General features: G+C 53.4%; 1 protein-coding gene across 1 annotated transcript; it reads left to right on the top strand.

Moving 5' to 3' along the window:
- The first annotated feature begins 765 nt into the window (after window positions 1-765).
- FKBP6 (FKBP prolyl isomerase family member 6 (inactive)) lies at window positions 766-19104 on the top strand. Its single transcript, XM_050326009.1, has 8 exons — window positions 766-906; window positions 2010-2099; window positions 2617-2819; window positions 3885-4004; window positions 4994-5188; window positions 5448-5557; window positions 8987-9068; window positions 18691-19104. Exons 2-7 carry the CDS (start codon window positions 2084-2086, stop codon window positions 9054-9056), a joined length of 714 nt encoding a protein of 237 aa, XP_050181966.1. The 5' UTR covers window positions 766-906; window positions 2010-2083; the 3' UTR covers window positions 9057-9068; window positions 18691-19104.
- The last annotated feature ends 7033 nt before the right edge of the window (window positions 19105-26137 follow it).

Genomic DNA, 26137 nt, shown 5'->3' with positions numbered 1-26137 from the left:
TGGCTCGTGAGCATCCCACTGGCTTCCCTCTTTCTTTTTACTTGTGGTTTATTTGAGGGGTTTTTTGCATTTTTTGAGGGGTTTTCTTGTTTGTTTTTCGGGTTTTTTTCTTTCTCTTATTCTTGTTAGGTTTTTTTTCTTTCTTTCTTTCTTTTTGGAGGGGGGTGGTTTTTTTCCTTCTTTCTTATTGTTGGCTTTTTGGGGGTCTTGGGTCTTTTTTTTTCCTTGTTTTTTAGGTGTTGGGGTTTTTTTTCTTTTTTTTTTTTTTTTTTTGGGTGGGGGTGTGTTTTTTTCCTTGCTTTTTTCTTGTCTTTTTGTTTATTTGTTTGCTTGTTTGTTTGTTTTTCTTTAATGTTTTTGGGGGTTGTGTCTTTTTCTTTTTTTCTTGATGGTTTGGGGGGGAGTTTTCTTCCTTTTTTATTGCTTGGGGCGTGGGGTGGGGGTCTTTTCCCGTCTTTTTTTGTTGTTTTTCTTGGGGGTGTTTTTTTTTTTTGCTCCCGGGAAATGGCGGCAATGGCGGGAGCGGCGCTCGGACTACACCCCCCATCGTGCACCGCGGCGCCGCGTGACGTCACCGCCTCCCATTGGCTTAGCCCCTCCTTGGGGGCGTGTCCCCGCCCGCGTGTCCCTAAAGCGGGAGCGCCGGGCCGGGGCTGCTGCTCGGAGCGTGATTGGCTGGTGGCGCCGCTCTTGGCGGGCGCTGATTGGCCGAGCGGGCGGCCGCGATGGCGGGCGAGGCGCGGGCCGGGCCCGGGGAGAGGCGAGGTCTGAGGGGGGACCGAGAGCCCGACACGGACCCGGTGCCCTCCCAGCCCCTGCAGGACCTGACCGGCGACGGCGGGGTGCGCAAGGAGCAGCTGCGCCCCGGCACCGGGCAGCTCGTGCCGCCGTCCGCCTCCGTGGCAGGTACAGCCCCAGAGCCGGCCGCGGGGTGCCCGGGACAGGCTGGACCGGGCTTGGGGGGCACCCTGGGCTCGTGGGAGGTGTCCGTGCCCGTGGCGGGGGGTGGGATGATCTCGTTCTCCACGCTCTTTGAGGTCCCTTCCAGCCCGAACCGCTCCGTGATTCCCGCAGCCCCCCGCGGGCTCTGTGTCTCCCTCCTGGTGCCGGGTCCTGCCTGGGCTCGGCCTGGCCACCCCCGGGGGGGATCAGGGTGCTCAGCAGCAACGTGGTGCCCGAATTCACGCGTGCTTCAGACCCCTGGGCAGCTTTTAAATAGCACTTCTTAAGTTTAGTCTGTGTTCCCCAGGACTAAGAAAGCCTGAACTCCTTGGTGGCATGAGCTGGAGCGAGGGTGTGGTGCCCGTCCGTGTGCCCTGTGCTGGTGGCCGGCAAAGACCAGAGCAGGCACTTCAAAGAGCTGTGCCTTTCTGTTTCGGAGATTGTCTGCTCTCCTTATCAGTGTTTTAGCACTTGGGGTACCCTGGGTAACTTCTTGTGGCTGACAGATTAAAGGGAAGGGCATCTTGACCTTGAGGAAAGCGGGATTTCCAGGGCCCACCTATGCTCACAGAGAAGTTTGAAGCTGGAAGTGGTTCCTGAAGTGGTTTCAGGGCTGGTGCTGGGTCGGGGAACACCCATTACAGTGTGTGTTCTGAGAACTGGAGTCACAGATTCACAGCTTGGGGGATACATTTCCCACTTTGTTCCTCTCTCCAGGTCTCCAGCTTTGGTTAGGGAATGCTTTAAGTATTTCTGCTGATAACTGGGGCGTTTTAATTTGCTCAGCTGAAGTTTCCAATTCTTAAAAGCACCAAAATCACATCTCTTAATTAGCTCAGGAGTGGGAAGCAGCTGCTTTGGGGTTGTTAAAAGACACAGCACCACTGGGCTGCTCGGGTGGGACCAGATTTTTGGTGTAAAACACACGTGTTTGTGCTGCCTCTGCTGTTCCACCCCAGAAGGAAAAATGAGAAGCAGGAAAATCGGGTGTTGCAGATTTTGATGTTGCTGTCCCTGGATGTGAAACCAAACTCTTGCTTTTTCTCCCCACTCCTCCCTTTGCACAGTGAAGTACTCTGGGTACCTGGGAAACTGGAATAACCTCTTCTGTTCCTATGGGCACGGCAAGTATCCGAAGCTGATGAAACTTGGAAAAGGTAGGTTTGAGCCACAGAGTTTGTCCTGGGGCTCGGGGTCGTGTTGAGGCATTTCAATTCAAATGCTGTTTGGTGTCTTCAGGTTGTTTGAAACCTTAAAAAGTTGTTAGTGGAGCCCCAATCCTCCTGGTTGGGGTGGGAGAGGGGATGTGCACCTGTAACCCTCTGCCTGGGAGGGGCAGGGAGGTGTTTCCCGCCTGTTTTACATCCCCAGAGAGGAGATGCTGTCGTTTTCCAGGCTGGACGGGGCTTGGAGCACCCTGGGCTAGTAGGAGCTGTCTCTGCTCGTGGCAGGGCTTGGGCTGGATGACCTCTAAGGTCCCACCCCACCCAGACCACTCTGGGTCTGTGACACCTTGAGCTCAGCCCCTCGGCCTGACAGTCCCCCCACGGAGCTGCTGGCACAGGAGCTCCCAGGGAGCTCTTTCCTTCGGGCTTGGGGAGAAATCACTGCTGGCTGTGTGAGGGTGGGATTGGTGCCCACGAGCCTCACCCCTGGCCCCCCTGTTTGTGGCAGACATCACGCTGTGGGGGCTGGAGCTGGGGCTGCTGTCGATGGCGCGGGGCGAGGCGGCGCGGTTCTGGTTCAGCCCCGAGTACGCGTACGGCCGGCGGGGCTGCCCCCCCTGCATCCCCCCGGACACCACCGTGCTCTTCCACGTCGAGCTGCTGGACTTCATCGACTCGGAGGAGTGTGACCTGTTCTTCGAGCTGAGCGAGGTGAGTTCCCTCCCTGAGGTTTGGGAAGGGGTTGTTTTGTCCCGCCTTGTCCTGCCCGGTGGTTTTCGCGTGTTGTGTTTGAGGGGAGCAGAAGAACATCCAGTCCCTGCCCTTTGTGTCCCTCCCCGTGCGTGGGTGCTGCCTTTGTTTGCTCCGCTGGGCTGGAAGGAGTCGGTGGAATGGCTCCTGGTTATTTTTAGCTTTACCAGAAACCTCGTGTTTACAGCTAGAGGGCACCAGCTTCCAGGAATTCCTCTAAGGAGCAGGAAGGAGCTGTGTGTAACGATCCTGCTCAGTCCCAGTACCCCCTCCTCCAACCCCCACCCTTTTTCCCAGCCTCTTGGCTGCTCTCCCAAGTGCTCCTTCCCTGTTCTTTCCTCCCTGGTGAGTTACAGGGTTATTGTTAATTCCCCTTTTCATGTCAAGGGCTTTGGGCTGTAGTTGTGGGTCAGTGAGTGGGGGCAGAGGCTGGTGGGGGAGCCTCTCCTGCACCCAGCACAGGTTGATTTTTTTTTCCCCCACAGCCCTGTGAGCAAACCACACTTGCAGCACTCCCTCCTTGCCCACCCTTTCTGGCTCACTGACCTCTCTCTGTGTGCTGGTTCCAACTTGCAGACCTGGGACAAAACCTGTCCCTCTGTTTTTATCTTTTTTTTTTATGATTCTTGGGCCTTCTTGTTTTGCTGGTTGGTGTCTCCTGGGGGGGTGTCAGGCTGTCCCAGAGCTGCCCCGAGAGCAATTAGAGCAACAGAGCCTTTCAAGCAGCTCTGTGCCAGTGACAGCAATTTGTGTTAACTCAGCTGTGTGCTGAGAGAGTTGGGCAGGATTTAAGAACACATTCCTGCTTTTTTCAGCCCTGCTGTGGGCCTGGGGAGCTTCCTAACCTCTTTACCAGGAATTACCAGCACAAAAAGTTTCAGCCTGACTGGGGAGATGCCACATGGTGGTGGCTTGGCCTTGGCTGCTGCTCTGTGAATAAGAGGGGGGCTGTGCAGGGCTGTCCTGCCTGGGCTCTGTGCTTGTTTCCTTTCGCTTGAGCTGAAATTCAGGTATTTCTTTCCCCAGGTGCAGCAGGATATGTTTCCTCTAGAGAAGGTGTTGAAAGTGGCAGCCACGGAGAGAGAGTTTGGCAACTACTTCTTCCATAAGCAGAACTTCAGGGTTGCCAAGCACAGATACAAAAGGGTATGGAGCCAGGAAGAGGTGGGCTGTGCTTTGGGAAAAGCTGTGGAAGCAGGGATTGTTGTTAGCTCACCACAGCAGGTACAGCTTAGAGAGCAAATAACTTCATTGTCTCTTCCTGCCACGGTTTAGGTGTTGAAGAACAGGACTTGGACGCCTGGTTTTGTGGGGGCAGCAGTGGTGAATGAGGGAATAGAGTCACAGAATCCCTGGGGTTGGGAAAGCCCTCTGAGATCATCGACTCCAACCGTCCCCCAGCACTGCCAAGGCCACCACTGGCCCATGTCCCCAGGTGCCACATCCATGTCTGTTAAACTCCCTCTGGGGGTGGGGACTCCACCACTGTCCTGGGCAGCTGTGCCAGTGCTGGACAACCCTTTCAGTGAAAAAATTTTCCCCAAAATCCAACCTAAAACTCCCCTGGTGCGACTTGAAGCTGTTTCCTCTTGTCCTGTCCCTTGTTCTGTGGGAGCAGAGCCCGACCCCCCCCCAGCTCCATCCTTTTGTCAGGGAGTTGCAGAGAGTGAGAAGGTCCCCCTTGAGCCTCCTTTTCTCCAGGCTGAGCCCCCCCCACCCCCAGCTCCCTCTCCAGGCATGGAAATGCACAGTTACTCTCCAACTGGAATGCATCTGCCACATTTTCAGAGGTGGTGAAGATTCAGAATTGCTTTTCCTTGCTGTTTTTGAAACAAAACTAATTTAACTTGCCTTTCTACCTGTAAGATTTCTCTTCCGTGTTTGTCCTTTAAAATCTGAGTCCTGGATGTAATTTTGTCATTCTACTGCTTTCCACTTCCTTGATCGGTTCCTAAACCCGTGGCTGAGCTGAGAATGCCACGTGCTCTTTACAGTCCTGATTGTTATTACCTTTAGCTGACCCTGGGGGAGCAGGAACGTGGGTGTAGCTGTTGGATGAGGTGCATTTCTCACTTCCTAGCAGGGATTTGTTGTGCACTGGTTGTTTTTTCCCCCCTCCCCTCCTCTCTGCTCAGGCTCTCTCCGTCCTGGGTCACAGCTGTTCCAGCGAGGCCGAGCAGAGCCAGGTCAACACTTCCAAGGTGCCTCTGCTCCTGAACCTCTCCCTCACTTACCTGAAGCTGGAATGTCCAAAGAGAGCTCTGAAATACGGGGAGAAGGCCTTGGAGATGGACCAAGGAAATGTCAAAGCCCTGTTCAGGTGTGGCCAGGTGGGCACAAAGAAATCCTGCTGGTTTTATCATCCTGGAACCCCCCCCCGGCCTGGCTGTGGAGGGAACCCTGGAATTCTGCAGCAGTCGTGGTGGTTTGGCTGCACCTGCCCCTTCTCTCTGGAAATCTGTCACCTGGAGCTTCTCCTGGGGGATTCCTGAGCTACCTGGCTCTGTCTCAGGAATGCTGGTTGTTGAGTCCTGAAAGAGGGCAGTGAGTCTGTATTTACCTTGCCATGCACCCATCTCTTCTTCCCAGGCTTGCCTCTGCATGAAGGAATACAGCAAATCCCGGGATTTCCTGACCAGAGCCCAGAAAATCCAGCCCTTCAACCGTGATATCAACAACGAGCTGAAGAAGCTGGAAAGGTGAGAGCCCTCTTTTCCATCCCTGGAGGGCTTGGACGGGCTGGAACACCCATTCCAAAACACTTAAACTGTTCAAAAAGAAAAACAAAACCCCAAACACCAAACTGTTGGGTTAGTGAGTGACTTGGGAAAAGGCACAGGTGGGGAAGACTTCTTGAAACACTTTTGAGGCACAGCAGCTGCAGGTGAGGAGCTGGGAGCACCCACCCTTTCCATGCAGTTCCTTTGGTGGGATGAGGGCAGGGATGTGGGGGCTGCCAGAATGCCTCAAACCCAGTGAATTTAGCTCAGTTGGTTAGAGCTTGGTGCTAATAATGCCAGGGTTGTGGGTTCAGTCTCTGGAGGGGTCAACCACTGAAGAGTTGGGCTTGAAGATCCTTGTGGGTCCCTTCCAACTCAGAATATTCTGTGACTCTGTGAAATGCAGTTGGCTGGAGCTCCAGCTGATCGTGTCCTGGATTAATAAGTATGATTCTGATTCCCTTTAAGATGTGTTGGTTAATCACAGCAGCTTTTCTGCACTGCAGGTGCTTCAGTGCACAGTGCCACAAATACTAATGTTTGTTAAAAGTGAATTTCTTGCTGGTTTAGAGGTAATGAGTGAGCAGCCCTGAAGGCAAACTCTGCCTTCACCCTCAGGCTGAGCACAGGACAACCCTGCCAGCTTTAGTCATGGCCCAGCCCCACCAAAACATGAGTAATGCTCGTCTCTGCCCTTATTCTGCTCTTCCTGTGAAGCTGCCAGAAGCACCAGCTAGTTCCCAAAAGTATGTGCTGTGCTGGCACTGTTCACAGGGGCAGCTCCATGCCCAGCTCCAGAGCTCACAGAGCAGCCCTGGAAAACGAGCCCTCTTTGTGTGTCGGTGCCAGGCTCCTGCAGAAAGGTTTGTAGGCAGCAGCAGCAGCATCCAAAAGAGTGGCTGGTGCTGCTGGAAAAGCCAGTCTGGAGGGCTGAGTGCCTTCTCCAGGGAATGTTCTGGTGCAGAGCTGTTATGTCTCATCAGTGTCCTGTGTATTATCCACATCATCTTGGATAGTCTGTGATGACACCACGTCTTCAAACTTGTTCTGTTACTTCTGAAGCACAAAGAGCTCAAAGGCAGGTTTAGCTGTTGGTCTGGAAGTCTGAAATAAAGCCCTTCTATTCATCCTGATCTCCCTCTGGGTCTGGAGCTCCCAGACTGTGAGGTGAGGGCAGGGAGCTGGTCGTTAGATCTGGCTGCTCTGGGAGGGTGGGTCGTGTTCAGAGCTGGAAGGCCTCGTTCTGGAAGCCTCTTGTGCTCCCTTAGTTTTGTTTGGAATTTGTTGGCAGGTAAAAGAGGGATCTTGCTAACAGTGTTGAGATGGTGCTGCCAGGAAGCAGCAAGGCATTTGTGGCTCTGCTCCAGCTCTTGAGAGAGCAGCACCTACAGCAAACGTGTGTCAGGGCTGAGTGTGCATTAAACCACTGTTGTCCTGCAGTTCCTGCTTCAGTGCCAGTGAAAATTGGTGTATTTTTTGCTTTTAACCCATAGAATGGGTTGGGTTGGATGGACCTTAAACCTCATCCAGTCCCACCCCCTGCCATGGGCAGGGACACCTTCCACCAGCCCAGGTTGCTCCAAGCCCCATCCAACCTGGCCTTGGACACTTCCAGGGCTGGGGCAGCCACAGCTTCTCTGGGCACCCTGTGCCAGGGCCTGCCCACCCTCACAGGGAACAATTCCTTCCCAATATCCCATCCAACCCTGCCCTCTGGCAGTGGGAAGGCACTTCCTTTGTCCTACCCCTCCATCCCTTGTCCCCAGTCCCTCTCCAGCTCTCCTGGAGCCCCTTTAGGCCCTGCAAGGGGCTCTCAGGTCTCCCTGGAGCCTTCTCTTCTCCAGGTGAACCCCCCAGCTCTCCCAGCCTGGCTCCAGAGCAGAGGGGCTCCAGCTCTTGGAGTATCTCTGTGGCCTCCTCTGGACTCGCTCCAGCAGGTTCAAGTCCTTCCTGTGCTCAGGACCCCAGAGCTGGAGGCAGCTCTGCAGGTGGGATCTTTTACCTCTAGCAAAGAGTGAAATTAGTAGGAAATAGATGAAGCCAGTGTTAATTGGGTGTTGTTAATGAGGCCTTACCTCAGGCTCCATCTGGAATGTTGCCTTTGCCTGCGAAAACTTGCAGTGTGATCTGGCAAATGCTTCAGAAATGGAGTATGGGTCAAAATCTTGGGTTTAAAGGCTTTTCACTTTCTTGCTGGGTACATTTGTCTTCTGCTAAAAGGACTGTCATGTTAACCAGCAGCTCTCTTCTGCTGTCTGAAACAAAGCTTTGGAAAGCATCTTTACCAGCTGAACCAGGTTCTTGGGCAAAATCCTGTGGTGGTCTTGGTGCAAATTCTGCTGCTGGATTTGGGAATTCTATTGGAAGGCTTGTGTTGCATCAAGTCCGGGATGAAATGGGGCTGTTCCAATGTCTGGCGTGAATCTGTCCCTCCTGACAAGGGGCTCTTGGATTTCCTGCTGAGGTTGGTGTGGGAATGTGCCCATCCACAGATGGGCATCCGTGATCTGCTCAGCAATGCCTGTCTGAGCCTTACCAGGAGAGATTTGCTGTGCTGGGATTTCACTAAACCCAACCCTGTGAGGGCTCTGGGCCCAGAGGGGCTGAGGGCAGGGGCTGGGAGAGCTGAGCCACCCTGGGGCTGGTTCTGCTGTGTTGCCCAAAAACCTTTGCTTTTGGCCTTATATGGCAGCAGATGCAGGAAAACTGACCCCATGGGCAGCCACTGCTCCCTGGGACAGCTCCCAAACTGAGTCACCCTGTGGCTCAGGGATTCCTCACCAGTGAGGTGAGAGCACAGGGAGCAGAGGATGCTGTGCCTGGATAAGCAGGGATTCAGATGGAGCAGGCTGGGAAGCTTCTGCTCTCTGAAGTGAGAACACAGGAGGGGACATCTGCCTTTTTATCCACTTAGTCCTGACACAAATCCCTGCTGTCCCCTGCCCATCCTGTGTCCATGGTGGATATCCTGGTGGAGGGCACTCAGGCAACATCTCCTGGGTGCTGAAGGAGCTCCCACAGGGAGACACAAAGCTGTCCCACAGCACATGGGTGGGGTTCCTCTGCACTGTCCCACACTTCCAACACTGCTGTAGAAATCATCTGGCTCCCAAAAGGCAAATAAATGATTTAAATTGGGTGAGAAAACTACACCTCTACCTCAGTTAGCTTGGTCCAGTAGAGCAGATACCCAGATCTGAGGATGAGGCACAGCATTCCCAGGTCTTCTTCCCTGGTGTGGCAGAGAGAAGGGCTTGGAGGAGCTGTGTCTGTGCTGCAAACACACCGTTACATTAGGCTAACTTATTTATGTAGAAAAATAATAATATATAGTAAAAATAAGCTCTTTTTGGGGTTGTGGCCCTGGCAGTCCCCAGCCCCTGATGCCATCCTGTCTCTACTCTGCAGGTACTACGAGGAGTACGTGGGAATGCAGAAGGAAATGTGCTGCAGGATGTTTGCCAGCTCCTGTGGCTGAGCAGGAATCAAGGTAACCAGGCTGGGAAAAGAAGGCTGAGCTCTCCCAGAACCTCTGTGGTGTGTTCTCAGGTGGGGAACCCGCTTCTCTTCTGCGTGGGAGGGTTTTGGAGGCAAGGTGGAAGGTGATGGGAGGGTGTGCAGGGGATGGGCGGGATGGTGGAATGTTGCTGCATCATCAGCTCGGGGAATTTTTCCTGGGACAGGGACCTGGAACTGCCAGGAGTTGAGTAAGTTTGGTTTGTTGTTTCCTGTGCTGCTTATCCCAGCTATTCCTGCTCAGAGCCAGGGGGAGGAACAGCTCTGTAGTCTTATTTCTCTGCCAATTAAAAGAAAAAGAAAAAAATTGTTCCTGTCAAACTTAAGAATTGGATTTCCTCCTCCCCTCCAGCTCTCCTGTCTGGAGCTGTTGGAATGCCTCACTTCAGAAAAATCTAAATATTTTATTTCTGGGTTGTTTTCTTTTTTGTTTTTTGGTTTTTTTTTTTTTTTTAATATTAAAAAACCTATTTGGAGAGAAAATTTCAAATAGCTGTTTTGGGCTCTTTAAAGCCTTAAATCTTCCAGCAAAATTGACGGGTTTATAAATGCACAAAGGCTCTTTGATCATTCTCTTTTTTTCCTTTTTTTCTTTTTTTTTTTTTTTTTTTTTTTTGTCAAAACCTTCAGGGGGGTGTAAGGAAGGGGAGGGGGAGTGGAAATCTTTGCTGGTCTCTTGCTTTGGGGTAAACCCAAGGGAAGGAGTTGTGGAAAATGACAGCAGCCTTCTGTCAGGAAGCCTCCCCAGCTTGGGGCTGTCACTTTGCTGCTGTTTTCTCTCTCTCCTGAAGCACAGGCAGCACCTCTTTGCTTGCAGAAAGTGAGTATTGGCAGCCTTTCCATCGGTGCAGGGGTGTTTTTAAGGTTGGCTCGTGAGGAAGTTGGGGCAGTGTTCGAGGAAGAGGTTGGGTCCGAAAAGAACACAGCCCTCTGCTGGCTGGACGTGCCTCCCTGTGGAGCCCTTACCCCTCCTGCTGCCCCCTGTGCCTTGGGCCAAGCTGAGTGTGTGGCCCCAGAGCACAAATCCCTCTGCCCTGGCTGTGGGATGACAGTGGGGACCCCTTCCACAGGGACCTGCCCCAAGAAAGGAGATTTAAGACTGACAAGGTCTTGTGCGGGAAGTCTGTGGCTCTGGGCTCTGCTTCTCCCACTTGCTGAAGTCCAGTTGGGAAGCCTGCAGGACCCTGGGGCTCTTTCCTGGTGATGCCTGAGCTGTGAAGCTTTTTGTGTGGCTCTGGGCATCAGCTTTGGCCCTGCTTTGTGGTGAGAGTGTGAGGGGTTGTGGTGGGCTGGGGCACTGCACGGGTCCTCCCCTGGGAAGGTTGGGTGGCCTCTTGTTTCCCAAAAAGTGGCCTGTGAAGGTGCTGATTTCCACAGGGCTGGTGGAAGTAGAGCAGTGGGTTGGGTTAGGGGAGACTGAGAAGTACAAAGGGAAAAGGAGACAATTCTGTGGGGCTGAACTCATCAGCTGGAGTTCTTATCCACTGAGCCCAGCGTGTGGAGTTCTCCCACCTTACACAGCTTGGAAGCTGATTTTAGTTGCAGCATTAAAAATAGCCCGAGTCTCCCAGACTAACATAAATCACCAAGACCTAAACAAGCTTCTGCTGTTCATTCATGGCAAGAGAAGTCCCTTTGCTGGAGGAGCTTTCCTGCAGGGCCTTTGAGCTGGAGGTTGGGCTGCTGCTTTAAAACCTCATTACACATTCAGAGAGGAGCAAAGCAGTTCCAGCAGGAGCTCCTGCTCCCTGCCAAAGGCACTGGGAATTAGTCAGGCTGGAGGCAGAACGTTCTTTAGTGTTTTCTGACGGCCTCGCAGCAGTTCAGGGCACAAGCTGTCCTGGGACAGTCTGGCTTCATCCCTTCTGTGTTAGGCACTGAGTGAGGAAGCTGAAAGAGAGGAGATTTACATGGGATATTGGGAAGAAATCAACAGAGAAGCTGTGGCTGCCCCATCCCTGGAAGTGTCCAAGGCCAGGTTGGATGGGGCTTGGAGCAGCCTGGGATAGTGGAAGGTGTCCCTGCCCGTGGAACAATATGATCTTTAAGGTCTTCCAAGCCAAAGCATTCCATGATTTCTGTGTCCCTCTCACTGTAGAGCCCAGTTCCTCAAATTGCTGCAAACAACATCTTGCTCAGAACGCAGTTCTCACCTTTTTAATGCACTTTGTGGTCAAAATAGATCTTTTCTCTGGTGAAATGCAAGGCTGCTCTCATGGTGCTTCCTGGGGGAACTCAGAAATACTCAGGGGGGAAAAATAGAGGCACAAACTCTCTCTTAAATCCATCCTACTGCAGTTCCTTGGAAATGCCTTGTGCCTCCTGCTTGTCCCTCTCTGTGTTAGGGGTGTCTCTGCCTCTGTGCACTGTGTGTGGTGCAGGTGTGTTCCAAGCCCAGTTTCCTGGGATGTGCAGAGCTGGAAGCCCTCCCTGGTGTCCCCAAATCTGCAGGATGGTGGACTGAGGCCTGCTGTCTTATGGGGAGCTTTTGGTTGTAGTTTGAAAGACCCAGCAGTTAAAAAAGGAAATTGTCATCATTGTAGTCCTGTGGTCCTTCACTGTAAGAGAGCAAAATCATGAGGAGTGGGGACAAATTCCTTTAGGAATGTCTGGGTTCTAGTGGAGGGTCCTTGGTGATATTTTTGTCCCAGAAAGATGAGCATTTGAGCTTTTTTCTTTTTTATTTGTTTCATTATAAGTGGGCCACAGCTGAAAGCTTGTCTGTGATGTGCACCTCAGCTCAGTACACAGGAGGAGTGGTCCCAGGAGTTGGGAGCACACAGGGAAATGTTCCAGTGAAAACAAACAGGGCTGAAATTATGGCAGGAAACAGTAACTCTGAGGTCAAAGTTGTGATTGCCACGAGCAGCAAGCCCTACCAATTCTGAAGGCATTAATGGGTGAGGATTGGCTGCAGAAGTGGGGCTGTGTCACCAGGTAGAAGTGACTATAACTGGGTTTAAAATCAGCAGTGGTTGCCAGTTAAACTGACCTAATAAGCTGAAAGAGACTTGCAAATAAACGGAGTCTGTGCATAAAAGAGTCAAACTCCTGCCTTGGGAAAGCTCCAGACTTGGAGTAAACAGCAACTTGCTCCTTCCCCTCCTGCTCTGGTTGTTCCTGGGATCTGAAATGTGCCTCCTGCTGATCCTGTCCCTCCCCACTGCTGAGCAACACAGAACCAGCAATTCACTGCTCCTTTAGAATATGCAAATTCCTGTCCCACAGAGGTGTCCTGTGCTGCAAAGGAAATTGTTAAATCTCTGCTTTCTGCTGAGCCTGGCTGGGTAAGGGGGAAGGCTTGAAGGAGGACTTAATTAAGCATTCTCCTTGTTAAGCAGAGGAAGGAGAAAAGCTTTTAATGAGGTGGTTGGGTTGGGGTTTTTTGTTTTCCCTCCAGCTCTCTCCTCTTCTAGCATCTTGCTTTTTTTTTTTTTTTTTTTTTTTTTTTTTTTTTTTTTTCCCAGAGTTGTTCTGCAGTTCCTTCCTGCAGCAATACCTGTAATATTCTGCTGTTACAAACCAGTAGAGCATGAAGGTGGTCCTGGGCTCTTCTCATTCCCAGGATAACTCCTGGTTTGTCATGCAGGTGCAGTTTAAAGAGAATGAGTTATGTGTAAGACAGGAATTTCTAAATGAACTTTTAGCTTTGTGGGGCATTTAGTCACTGGCCCTCACTTCCAGCAGCAAGGAAACACACAGTTATCCTGAATTTTTCTCTGAATTGTAATTTTTAAAGCCTTTTTTCTCCACCCTTCCACCAGTCCTGCTGCCCTGGGAGCTCCAGGTGTTCTCTCTGAACTAGCAGAAGAGATGATTTTGTCCTATCTGTTTATCTTAGTTTCAAATCCAGGGATTTTAAATGTTCATGGAAATTTTGATTGACCTGACACCCTTCAGGGGAGATGCTCTCCTGGTTACAAGAGGGTGCTGGTGCTGGTCAGAGCCTTAAAACTGCTCTGTTCTCCAGCACAGTGAGCAGGGAAACAGTGACAGACTTGGGCAGAGCTTTAAACGCAGAGACAGCTGAGGTTAAATGAAATAAGTGCTGAGGGCCCTAAAAGTGTTCGCTGTGGTTTTGGGAAATACTCCTCTGCTTCTCAGCTGCCAAGCATCGTTCACCCAGTGCATGGAGTCAGTGGATCTCACAGGTTTTTATGTTGGAAAAGCCCTCTAGAGTCCAACCATTCCCCCAGCACTGCCAAGGCCACCACTGGCCCCTGTCCCCAAGTGCCACATCCATGTCTGTTAAACCCCTCCAGGGGTGGGAACTCCACCCCTGTCCTGAGCCCCTTTGCCAGGGCCTGACAAGCCATTCCATGAAGATATTTTCCCCAAATCCAACCTGCCCCTCCCCTGGCACAGCCTGAGGCCGTTCCCTCTCCTCCTGTCCCTGTTCCCTGGGAGCAGAGCCCGACCCCCCCCGGCTCCCCCCTCCTGTCAGGGAGTTGCAGAGCCAGAAGGTCCCCCCTGAGCCTCCTTTTCTCCAGGCTGAGCCCCCCCAGCTCCCTCAGCTGCTCTATTGGGGTGTCCTTTCCATCAGCTGATGGGATTGGGAGCTGCATCCCTGCTGGAACAGCCCCTGGGCACTGAGGCTGTGTCTGACACAGCAGCACTTTGCAAACAGGCCCTGCTAACATCTGTCAGCACCGGGACATCCCAGCAAGGGCTTTGGGTTTGGGAACGTGCTTTGGGAAGGACTTCTTGCTTCAGATGCAGGGAGTGTCTTGGCACTGCTGGGAGCTGCTTTGCAGAGCTGGGGAGTTATTTCCAGTAAGGACAGGCATGCCCTTCGTGTGCCTCCTGCACTGCCCAGGCCTGCTCAGCCAGGGCTGTTGATTCCATAGAATGCTGGGCATTATTGACCTGGGAGTTATCTGAGCTCCTCAAGGACTGGGAGCTGCTCTGAGGGTCAGTGTCAGCCCTGACTTGCTGGGTGAAGTCCCTTCTGAGTCAGAAGTGTGTGTTGAAGAGCTCATCCCTTCTTTCACCTTCCCGTAATTGTCCCTCTTGTGAGGCCTCTTGCTCTCTGAATGAGTGGTTTTGCTGCTTTATCTGGGTGCTGTTTGAAGGGGGCTTGGATTTTCTTTTTTTTTTTCTTTTTTTCTTTTTTGTAGAAGTGCTTAGGAAAGAGCTCTGCTTTCTGTTCTTCCTTTTTACGTTAGGAACCCTTGTCCTATCCCAGATCTGAGCAGATGTGACAGCTCCTCCTTCCATCAGCTCAGGTTTGGGATGGCAGTGCATGTCATCAGCATTCAGGGCCTTTGGAGTCGAGAGTTGTTAGAGATCTCTGGAGGATTCCTGCTGCCACTGAGCTGTCTGTCTGGCATACAGGCAGCACTTGGAACTCGCTGTAGATCCTTTACAGAGCTGAGGATCATGACAAATTGACTTGGGAAAAAAAAAATCCCGAGAAAAAAAGAGTGTGAGAGGGCAGTGGGAGTTCATGGAGCTTGGCTCTAGGAACGAGGAGCAGCACATCTGCTCCTTCCACCTTCCTGTGTGAATTTGGGCACCTCAGAGGGGGCAGTTGGAGCCTGTGCCAGCCTTTGGATGTCTGGATGAGTGTCTGGGTGCTGTGTGCTCTGCACAAACACCCACAGCCACCTCAGCAGTGAAGTGGCCACTTGAGGCACTCACAGCTGGACATCCCCAAACAGCACTTGGGGAGAGGGGAGGGCACGGCTGACTGCACAGCCACTTCCCCAGAGAGCACAGAAGTGGGCCCTAATTAGGGAATTCTCTCAAGGCATGCTCAGAGAAAGCCCCCAGGGATGGCAATGCCTCGTGTCCAGATAGAGCAGGACAGCCTGGAGTTGGAAATAGCTGTTGCTGTGCTGTGTCGGGGTGGATGGCACAGACATGGAGTTATCAGCTGCTGAGAGCGCCCTGGTGCTGCTGGGCTTTCTTCCTGGCACTCTGCAGCCTGTCATCGACCTCTTGTGGGCTCCATGAGGTTGTTTCCCTCCTGGCTGTGGTGGTTTTTCTCCAGGCTGTCATTCCAGAGTGGCAGTGCCTGTTGGGGCTGGTGGGGGTCTGAGTGAAGAGCCCTTTTCAGATGGTTTCTGTTCCCAGCAGGCTCGTGTGGAGCTGTGGTGTTGGATGTGCTGGCTCCTTCTGGCTACTGAGCCAAAAGTTCCCTTCCTTTCTTCTCCATGCCCATTGCAAATCCCATTTAGATCCAGCACAAGCACTGAAGAGAAGGTGCTCTGCCTCCCCTAAGAGACACGCTGCATTTCTCTGAATGTCCTTTGAGGTCACTTTTCTGGGGTGTAAAAGCCTTCCAGGTTGCCCCCACCCCCCTGATTTCTTGGATCCTTCCCTCGAGGAACACTCTCCTCACCGAGGGGTTATCCCAGTGCAGCTGTTGGGAGCTGCTGCCTCGAGGTTTGGGTGTAGTGAGGGCTGAACTGGCAGGAGAGACGTTTAATTGCACAACCCCCACTTTGCAACTTCCTCATGCTTTGATAAAAACTCTTATCTGCTGTGTTTAGTGCTTCCCTGCAGCCCTGCTAGAGAATGGAGACAGGAAAAGGGGGAGCTGGGTGAGATGCACCAGCAGTTCTCTGTGCAATAAAGCAACTTAGGCAAATTGTAAAGCCTCAGTTAAACATTAACTGTTAATTATGGCTTTAATGCAGAGTAAAGGTGACTGTGGGTATAAATGACCTGTGACCTGGCGTGTTGCTCACTGTGAATTGATGGTTGGCCTTGTCATTGCAGAGGGGGAATTAAAATAGCTGGGACCAACAGGCCCGTGTGTGAACTTCAAAGGCAGCCTCGCTGAGTTGCTGCCAGCCTGCTGTTAAGGGAAGGAAACAATCTTGGAGCAGGGTCCTGCCTGGATGGGGCTGTTCCCCTCCGTGCAGGAGCAGCAGAGGCTTTGAACCCCTTCCAGCTCCTGTGTCTGCAGGGCCCTGTGGTTCCCCTCCACTTCTCCTCTGATTGTTGGAGCCATTAGGTGGAAATGAAAGAGATGAGCTTGATCAAACACTCCCTAAAATGGCTTTAGGGTTTCAGTTTGAATATTTTTTTTTTAATTAGCTGCGTGTAAAGACTTTATTACTTCAAATAGCAGCCACGAAACCCTCTTGGTTTGATCCTTTATTTTCCTGGTGAGCACGAGGCAGCAGTAGCTGTAGGTTTGTACCCAGTTAGACACCCCAAACCACAGCCAACAGCCAGTGGGGACATGCAGGGATCAGCTTTGAAGTATTCCTGCTGGGAACACATGAAGGAAGTGCTGTGTGGGGATGGGATCAGACTGACAAGGAGCAGAGTGGAAGTCAGTCGAGTTTTAGCAGGAGCAAGGATGCTTTAGTCTGACAACACACAGAACACTGCAGCACATCAAGGGTAAGGATTTTTTTTTTTCCCCTACTTCAAGCCTTTCTTTCCTTGTCCTGGCTGATAGAACTTTATGCTGTGAACTGGAGAAACGATTTAAGCATTTCTCTCTGTGATTCATTTTCAAAGAGAAGAGATCAGCTGAAGTGTCCTCCAGTCGTTTTCCCTCTTTAGAAACTTCCTCTCCCCCTTCTCCTGCTCAGGGGAGACACTGGAAAGTGCTGCCAGCCTGAACTGACTCTGGGTATCTTGTACATCAGGAACATCCTGTACCCCCAGTTTTGGAAGGTTTGGCACTAAAAGGAACCTGTGAAATGAGGCTCTTGGTGAGTGTGGGTGAACCAGGATGGTGACTCTGCCCCGAATCCCAGTTTGTGCAAGGCTGGAAGTCCTCGCTCCTGTGTTTCTGGCAACCTTGGAAGTTCCTCAACTCTTTTGTGCTTTTATTATCCCAAGCTTTAAATTGGGGGCAGCCCTTGAGAGAGGCACACTGTGCTGATTCAGGCTCGGTTTGCTGGCAGGGTGGCCCTTGAGTCACGGGTTCCGTGTGGCTCCGAGCACAGGGACTGAGGATCCCAGCAATCCCGGCTGCTCCGGGGTCAGTGGAGGGAGATGAGTCACTGGGGTGAGCAGGAGGCTGGGCTGGAGACTCCTGATGTTCCTCACAGCCCTAATTATCCAGTGATCCTGTGGTGCCTTTCAAGGATGTACAATGAACGAGGGGTGGATTCTGAGCATCATGTGATGCTTCATCTTCTCACCCTTCACTCTGTAAACCGTCCGTTTCCCTCACAATTCCTGCTTTTTTTTTTTGCCTCTTGCTTAGCAGCCTGTAAGTTGATATCCTCTGAGGGACAAGCTTCCCTGTTTTGCTACCAGTAATTTGATTTCCATGTGCAGGCAGGGCCAGTGCAGCTGGGCTGGTTGAGCCAGGATGCTGGAAGAGTATTAAAAATGGGTTTGGGCTCCTGGTATTCCTGAGCTGAGTTGGACATCTCTTGGATGGGATCCTTTGACCCTCAGAGCTGCTGCAGGATACACATAATGGCTTATCCTGGAGAAAGGTTTCCAAGGATTTTTCTGATTTTTATCTGTTTAGTCTTTCCTTCTGCTGTTCATCCTGCGGATGACAGAGGGACAAGGCTGATGTTTCATCAGTGGTTTGGTCCCTTTTGCACTGATAAATCAGAGAAACACCCCCTTTATCAGTATTTCTTCACCTAGTACCTCAGAGGTGCCAGTGGCAGCAGCTCCACAAGCAGCAGGATATGACACCAGGCACAGGAGAAGGTGCTGGGTCTGAGGGCCAGGGAGGGGAAGGTCCTGGCTCTGCAGGAGCAGAGGGAAGTGTGGGTGGGAGAGGCTCTGAAGGTGCAGGTGAGTTTTTGGCAGCAAGGTCAGTGGAGCCATTGGAAGGTGAGGCAGGTGAGCCAAGTCCTGATCAGTGACCCAAGAGGTTCCCCTTTGAAATTCAGAGCTGGGGAGGGAGGAATCACAGGGTAGAAACACCCCTGGTTCTTATCCAGAGAAAGCTGGTGCTGCACCAAGGTGCTGATTTCCTTCTGGAAAAGGAGAGAGGGATGGGGTGGGGGCTGAGATGAGAGAAAGGGGCTTTGCTGGATATGGAATCTGCCATTTCTCCATGTGTGCCAGGGCTCCAGGACTGATGAAGACCCAACTGCAAGTGGGAGCAATGGGTTGAGGGCAGGTAACAACACCCAGAGTGCTGGGGGTGCTCTGGGATCCATCCCTGGGGTGGCCAGACCTCCCAGTGCCCCTGTCCTGCACCAGGAAGGAGCTGGGAGCAGGGAAACATGGGGAGAAACAACAGGAAAATGGGATGAGAGAACAGTGAATCTCCTGGGAGGCACAGGAGTGTCTGCAAGGGCAAAGAGTGAGTATCCAGGCTTTGGTTTCCCAGAACACAGGTGATGGGAGCATGGATGCCCCTGTGCAGGAAGGGAGGGTGGCCTGAAGAGTTATCTGGGGCTTCCCTGAGCTGGGCTGGCCACTTCTGAGCTCTTGTCACTTAATACTCAGTTTTATCCAAGTCCTCCACGAGCAAGTTGAATGGATTTCATGGGGATTTTCCTGTGCCTGTTTCACTTGTGTTAATCCAGAGAATTCCAGGTGTTTCTGCCAGGCCCACTGGAGCTGTGCTGTCAACCACTGAGCATTTAATGCTGAAATGGAATGAACTGTGCAGGTGATGCCTGGGAGACACTGACTGTGATGTTTTGTCATCCTAGGATCTTTTCCAGCTGCCCAGCCCTTGGACAGGAGGGAGACCCACCCGTGGGCACATAGAGATTCCAACATCCCATGTTTTGGGAAAAGGAGCAGGAGCACTGTCTGCTTTGAGAGATGAAGGTTCTGTGTTTCACACACGAGCTGATTTTCCTGAAGTTGGGTTTGTTTGCCGTGGTTTGAGGCATTTTCCAGAAGAATTAAGTTCTGCTGTTGGAGAGAGGAAGGTGTTCCTTCTCTCTGCTTGAAGAAAACTCTTCCCTGACATCCCACCTCCTGCAGGGTCCAGGCTGCTTTCAGGGAATCTGCACGTGAGAGGAGGATGCCGTGAAGTTTTGTATTTACACGGGTTGTTCTTTAAAAACTTATGTTTGATATTTTTTTATTCTGAGAAAATAAACCAACCTGAGCATTAAGGCTGTGCCAGTTTATTGTGCAAGAGGGATTAATGCCTGAAAGGAGCTGGAATTTGGGAACGGGGTCTGGTTTGTTGCTGTAGAGCTGACTCCCTTCGTGGGCAATGGCATTTTGTGCTCTTTGTTTTGGCTGGATGTTCCTGTGAGTGGTGGTGCTAAATTTAAAATTACTGAAGAATGCCAGCTTTGTCTCCAGCACACATCCTGTGACTCCCTGGATTTGGGTTCTTTGGGAGCGAATTCCACTGTGTGCTCATGTGGGGGTGAGGCCAGGATTGAATAAATGCAGAGCCAAAGATGCTCCCAGGGCTGGAGCCCCTCTGCTCTGGAGCCAGGCTGGGAGAGCTGGGCGGCTTCACCTGGAGAAGAGAAGGCTCTAGGGAGACCTGAGAGCCCCTTGCAGGGCCTAAAGGGGCTCCAGGAGAGCTGCAGAGGGACTGGGGACAAGGGATGGAAGGACAGGACAAGGAGGAATGGCTTCAAAGTGCCAGAGGGCAGGGATAGATGGGATAGTGGGAAGGAATTCCTGGCTGTGAGGGTGGGATGGCCCTGGCACAGGTTGCCCAGAGAAGCTGTGGCTGCCCCATCCATGGGAGTGTCCAAGGCCAGGTTGGAGCAACCTGGTTTAGTGGGAGGTGTCCCTGCCCATGGCAGGGGATGGAAAGAGATGAGCTTTAAGGTTCCTCCAGTCCAAACCATTGTGGGATGCTGTGAATTCCACAGCAGGGGCTTCCCAGCTGTTCACCTGTCCCGGCTACTCTTGTCTGTCTGTCCACTTGTTCCTGCTTTTTTCCCAGGAGGGTCTAAACCCGGTTCCCCCAGCCAGTCCCGGTTTGTGTTCCCGAGCCCTTTCCCGGCCCGACACTAGATGGCAATGCCTCCTTCCCGATGCTGCTCCAAAGACCGGGGATCGGGATTCCTTTAAGTCTGAATATTGGTGTTTCTGATCCAATTGTCCTGATAATTTTGCTTGGGAGCTGATGCCTCTACCCTAAAAGAAGTGGAGAAGCTTTGTATTTCCTGGGATAAGGTGTTAATTTTTCCAGCAGGAGCCAGTGCCTGCCATGGGCTGTGCTGGCGCTTCCCTGCCAGCCCTTGGGATGATCAAGTGTGGGCAGCTGGATCCATGAGTGGAAACTTGGCACATCCCTGTCCACCGGTGACCTTGGAAAGGCAGGGCCTCCTGCTTCCCAAACTGGGGACAAAACCCAGCAGGGAAGGCCTTTCATCTGCTAAATCTGAACTGCAGGACTGTGGGTGGGTGGTGGGGCTGCTGTGGCACAGTGAGGAGCTTTCCAAGCCTCTGGAAGGTCTTCTCCAGTCCTGCTGTCAGTGGCAGGAACAGCAGCCACTTCCCTGTCACTCAGCCCACGCTGGTGACTTGTACTTGATCCAGGGTCCCTCTCCAGGTTAATGGGCGGTTTGCTGCTATTTGACACTTCCCATGGTGAACTAGACCTTGCTGAGGTGCATTTTTTCCACTTTTCCTTACCAAATTATGGCCAAAAATTACTTTCCTGAGCTTTATTTATTTAAAATTTTTTTTTGTTGTTATTAAAGGAAGAAATACAGTCTTTCAGCCTCTGGGCAAAATCAAAGGTGTGTTTGGACCTGACTTGGCATTAAAACAGAAATACAAATCTTTAACTTAGAGAGAAATCTCTACAAGGAGCCACACTTTCTGGTTGGTAGTCGAAAAACACAGGCTTGGAGAAGTTTCCTAGTGGAATTTTTGTTTTTAGCCAAAATGCCTCCCCTTCCTCCCCCCCAATTAAATACTTTTTGACAAACACCTTCAGTGCGTTCCCTGGGGTAACTGCTCTGAAGGTTGGTCCCAACTCAGCAGTGCTCTTGTATTTCCAGTTTGGGTTTATCAAAATGTCAACCTGCAGCTCCAGGTTTGCTCAATTCCAAGATCTCCTGATCTCAGGCAATGTTTTCCTGGTTGTGGGTGTTTGGATCACCCCATCGATCCGGCTCCTTGGGCCTGTGTGGAGTGTGAATCACAGCCCCTGTGTGTCACCTGTGGGGGCTCCTGTGTGTCCCCTCCGTGTCTCCCAGCCCGTTGTCCCCACACCACTGAGCCCCCCAGGACACGATGAGGGCAGTGAGGTCCTGGGGAGCCTTGGTGGGTGTCCCTGTCCCCCCCCACAGCATGGGCTGGGGACAAGGGTGGGCTGAGACCACTGGCAGGTAACCAAAACATGTGGGATGGCAGAGCTAAAGCTGGGCTGAGGCATCCAGGGCACATGGAATTGGGGATGCTGGAATGTACCCCAGGTTGTGGCACCTCCTGTCTGCTCACAAGTCTCCCCCCACCCCCAGCCTGGGGGTGCTGCAGTGGGAGATGCAGCTTCCACCCCTCCAAACCTTCCTGCCGTGTGTTGGTTCCATCAGCTCTGTCTGGGTGGGTGTTCAGCGTCCTCTGCCAAGCCCGGAGCAATCCTGCTGATCCCGGGGGCTCGGGCACCCTCCCTCCATCATCCCCGTGCTGCTGGCAGGGCAGAGGGGAGGCAGAACCGGTGGCTGCAAGCAGGGACTGAGGATCCCCGTGGTGCTGAAGCCCCTCGAGCAGACGCCCCCATCGCCCCGGAACAGCATCGAGGACTCCCTCACCCCTCCTCATCCCGAGGGCCGGCTCTGACAGCCCTGGCAGCCCCTCGGTGCCGCCGGCCCGGGCCGAGCCCCGGCGGGCACGGAACGCTCCGTGCTCCGCTCCCGGCCCCGCGTTTGTGTTGGCACCGAGCGGCGAGCGGGGCCGGTTTAATTGGCAGTTGTGTTTGCGGCCAGGGTGTTATGAAAAGGTTTTCTGTCTCCCTCTGTAAGTTCCCCTGAATATGTTTTCACTCTTAATATAATATTCGCTTCATTATTAGCTGAAAGAGGCTCTTTTCAGAGAGGGTTTCCCCCACACACACACCCCCACTTCCAAAAATATATTAAACAGCCCCTTCATGCAGAGCTGCGCTGAGGGCCGGGATTGTCTGCCGGAGGGGAAGTGAGAAACCCGACGGTAAATGGGATTTACACAGAAATTTCTTTCTTCCCCGGCATGCCGGCGGCGCTGGCCGGGGGAGGGAGGAGGCGCCTGTTGCTTTCGGGGTGTTTGGGGGTACCTCGCGTCCCCACCCAGTGTAGTCACTCAGGGGATCCTCCCCCAGCAGAGCAGATGCTCCCAGAGGCTCCCGGCACTCGTTTCCAGATGCAAACCCCTCCAGCGGCGTCGGGACCCGGCCACAGGGAACCCCGTGTGCCGGCACCCAGTGCCGGAGGTGTTTCCAGCATCTGCCAGGTTTTGGGAGCTTGTTCTCTGCTGGGTGGATGTTGGGACATCCCGGGGCTCGGTCAGGCTGGTGCTGTCCGTGGGCTCGAGCCATCCCAGCCCTGGCTCCGGGAGCTTTTGGGATGCCCGCAGGCAGCCGGTCAGAGGGGCACTGGCCGGGCAGAAGGGAGCCCTGGGCTGGCACTCGCAGCGGGGCTGAGGGGCACTGGGATCCCTGGGGACCCCCAGATCCCCGCTCCATCCCTCGAGGAGCTGCCGTGGGAGCCCAGCGGAGCGCGGAGCACGTTTTCCCTTTCCCTGAAAGCGGGGTAAACACAAATTCCCCCCCACCAGAGGCGGGACCCTTCCCCCGCTCCGCTGCCACCATTCCCGGCCTTCCTGCGAAACCCATTAGGGCGGGTGCCACGCGCTGATGAGTATCCAAGGTCTGACCCTAACTGGGAACAATCAGTAGTTGTTTTGGTACGTCTGTTCGCTGCGGGCTCAGGGGCCGACAGGAGAACCCCGGGGGAGCAGAGCCCGCGGCCAAGGGAGCCCCCAAGGGATGACACAGCTCCCAGTTAAGGATGCTTTTGGGATGGGTCTGGCCTGTGGATCCCCAGTCCCTCAGCTGATCAAGGAAGTGGGAGCTCTCTGATGTTGCTGGACTTCTTTTTGCAGCTTTTGGGAAAAAAAATAAAGAGCCTTTTTTCCAGGCTCCTGCTGGTCCATGGCCCCCTTCCCATGAATGCATCCAGGGTATCCCAGTGTCTCCCCTGCCTCTCCCCCAGTGTGGAGCATTCTGCTGTGCAAAGCCAGGCAGGAATCGTGCCTGGCAGGCTGGAGGGACAGGTGAGGGTCCAGAAAAGATAGAGAAGGTTGGGGAATGTCACAGGCAAACAGACTCCCGATTTTGCAGACAGGTCTGAAAGGTGAGGGCGGGATCCTGGCCGGGGTGGGGAATGAGAAGTGCTGGGAGAAAGGCTGTGATCATTCCAATGTGATGGGGGCAGGGACAGGGTGATTCCCAGCTCTTCTCCTCTTGGAGAGACCAGAGGGGAGAGACACTGGTGTGTCCCTGGGCCTGTGCACCCCTGGAATGCTGCTCCTGATCAGGGGCACGAAGGCTGGAGCCTTTGTGGGACATAGGACCTGGGTTTGGAGCTACACAGGGAAAGGTGGAGGGGGAACCACAGGGCCTTCACCAGCAGCACCAAATACACTCACACTTGGAGCTCTGGCTGCTCCAGGAAACCCTCAGTGCACCCCAAAACAGGCTCCCTGCAGCTCGGGGGGCTCGGGGTCCTGCATGGGGGAGCAGGGAACTGGCTGGGGTGGGACACTGGAGATCCCAGAGCTGGGCACTCTGATCTGAGAGATGAAAGGGCTGAGGAGGAGGAGGAGGAGGAGGAGGAAGGTGGCCTGGCTGACAGGGGCCAGCTTGGTTTTCCATGGCCTCACATTTTCCTGTGCTGGAGATCTGCAGTGAGGGTGGAAAATGTGGTGGGAGGGGAGGGGAGTGGGGCCAGCAGGGGTTTGGGACGTGACCTGCTGCCAGGGCAGAGCCCGTGGAGGGGACGTGGACATGGCACACACCAAACCCCCATGGAGATGGGGACCATCCCCTCCCAGGGGGACAGGGACAGGGATCTGGTGGGAAGCAGGGCAGCACCACAGACTTCCTGAATTTCCTGCTCCCACAGGATGAGTGGGCACCTCCTTGGGATGGGAAGCTCAGGAGGTGCCAGGGAACCCATCAGAACACGGAGCACAGGGCTGGGCTGGGGTTTGCCACCGTGCTGCCCTCCCTGCCATCACCTGAGGCCACCCATCTCAGCATGCAGACATCCCAAATCCCACCCAGACACCTCACTGCTTCTCCTGGGGCGTTTGCAGCAAACCTGGGTTACTGGGAGCCGTGGGCAGAGAGGATTTGACCCACCCAAGAGGGCAGTTGGGTTCTGCCCTGAGTACTGCCAGCACAGCACAGCACAGCACTTGGGCCGAGTGCACATCCCCTCAGCCCATGGATGTGGCATTCCCTCAGCCCATGGATGTGGCATTCCCTCAGGCCATGGATGTGGCATTCCCTCAGGCCATGGATGTGGCATTCCCTCAGGCCAGGCTCTGCTGCAGACCTGCAGGCAAGTTTGGTTTTGCCAGCCCTGAGTTTTTGGGAGTCTGGAGGTCTGGTGGGACCTCCTGGTCCCTGCCCTCGGCTCTTTGCCCATTGGAAAGGGCAGGATTAGGGATGGAGAGGGAGGGAAAGGATAACTCAGGGGTACCCCAGGACAGGACAAAGGCAGGAACACGCAGCTGAACATCAGGGGAAGAGGCTCAGCACGAAGGGAGCTGGGACCTGTGGTCTGGTGCCACCCTGGCATGAGATCACAGAATCACGGAATGGTTTGGGTTGGAGGGACATTGGAGATGATCCAGTCCCAGCCCCTGCCATGGGCAGGGAAACCTTCCTCTAGACCAGGTTGCTCAGAATCCCATCCAAACCATCCATAAACACTTCCAGGGATGTCACCTCCAGCTGCTGACTTCCCCAAAACCATCCTTTGCCCTCCCCATCTCCTCCAGCCACTGGCACATGCCCGAGGGGTCGGTGCCATTTGCAGGGGCAGGAGAGGGACAGGCTGGAGCTGGGGATGGGGACAGAGCGGAGCCACCTCAGAGCCCACCCCAGCACTGCTGTGACCCACCTCACAGCCCTGGTGACACACCCAAAAGCTCCTCTCCTCACCTCGGGGCTCCTGCCCAAGGGCAGCGATGCCAGCGGGGCGAGAGCCCTCCCTGCAGCCGCTGACCTTTAAACAAGGTGGCTGGAGACACGGGGGAAGCAGAAATCCCTGCAAGATTATTTGTTTCTCACGAACTATATTTAGGCACCATCAGCAGAACCCAAAAGTGCTGAGTTGGGCTGAATAAATCTGGGAGCTTTGTGGTTTTTTCCCCTGGAGGAGAACAGGATTAGCCAGCGAACAGGGAACCGTGTTTTTGTTTGACATACCTGAGGGTTTCCACTCCAAGCCCTGAGCTCCTGGTGCCGTGATGATGATGGTGATGGACCTGACGTGGCACTGCCCCATCCTGTGAAAATATTTTTTGGAAAAGAAAGGGAGCAGCCGGCTCCCACCACGGTGCTGCTTTTATTTTTTTGTGGGTTAAACTTTGTTTTCTCGAGTCTTTTCAGAGATGTTGGCGCATTAGGGTGTTTTTTAAGCTGGAAATAGGTCACGCTGATGCTACTCCAGTGCAAAGTCCTTCCCTGGTGGGATTCACCCCCCCCCAGCTTCCTGCCTGCACTCACCAGTGCTGCCCCAAGGGACGGGTGCCCAGGGGGTTGGGGTGCTCCCTGCTGATCCAAGCAGGGCTATAGGAAGTCACATCTTTTGCCTGGAACACACTTGGATCATCTTGAGTGTAATACTTTGCTGGTTTGGATCCCCTGTGCCTAAATCCCATCTCCCCCAGGGAGATCAGGATTTATCTAGGCTTCCCAGCGGAGTGTTTTTGGGTGCCAGGCAGGGGAGGGTTTTTTGGTGATCCCTCAGGGGTGTCAGAGCCCATCTGACCAGTGGAGGAGCAGAGTGATCCACCAGGAACCCCCCATTTGGACATGAACCCAAACCCTACAGGTGGTGGGAGAGGCAGAAGGGCTCTGGGTCCATCTCCAGCACAGCTGAAAATCCTTTGCCCCAGAGTTGTCAAAACTCTGTGTCCCTTGAGCTGGCCCTGCTGGGATGTCAGGATCTGTTCCTGAGA

Source organism: Myiozetetes cayanensis, unplaced genomic scaffold (assembly GCF_022539395.1).
Source record: "Myiozetetes cayanensis isolate MyiCay16 unplaced genomic scaffold, myiCay2020 scf30, whole genome shotgun sequence".
Classification (NCBI taxonomy): Eukaryota; Metazoa; Chordata; class Aves; order Passeriformes; family Tyrannidae; genus Myiozetetes; species Myiozetetes cayanensis.
This window is presented reverse-complemented; position numbering and strand designations above follow the sequence as displayed.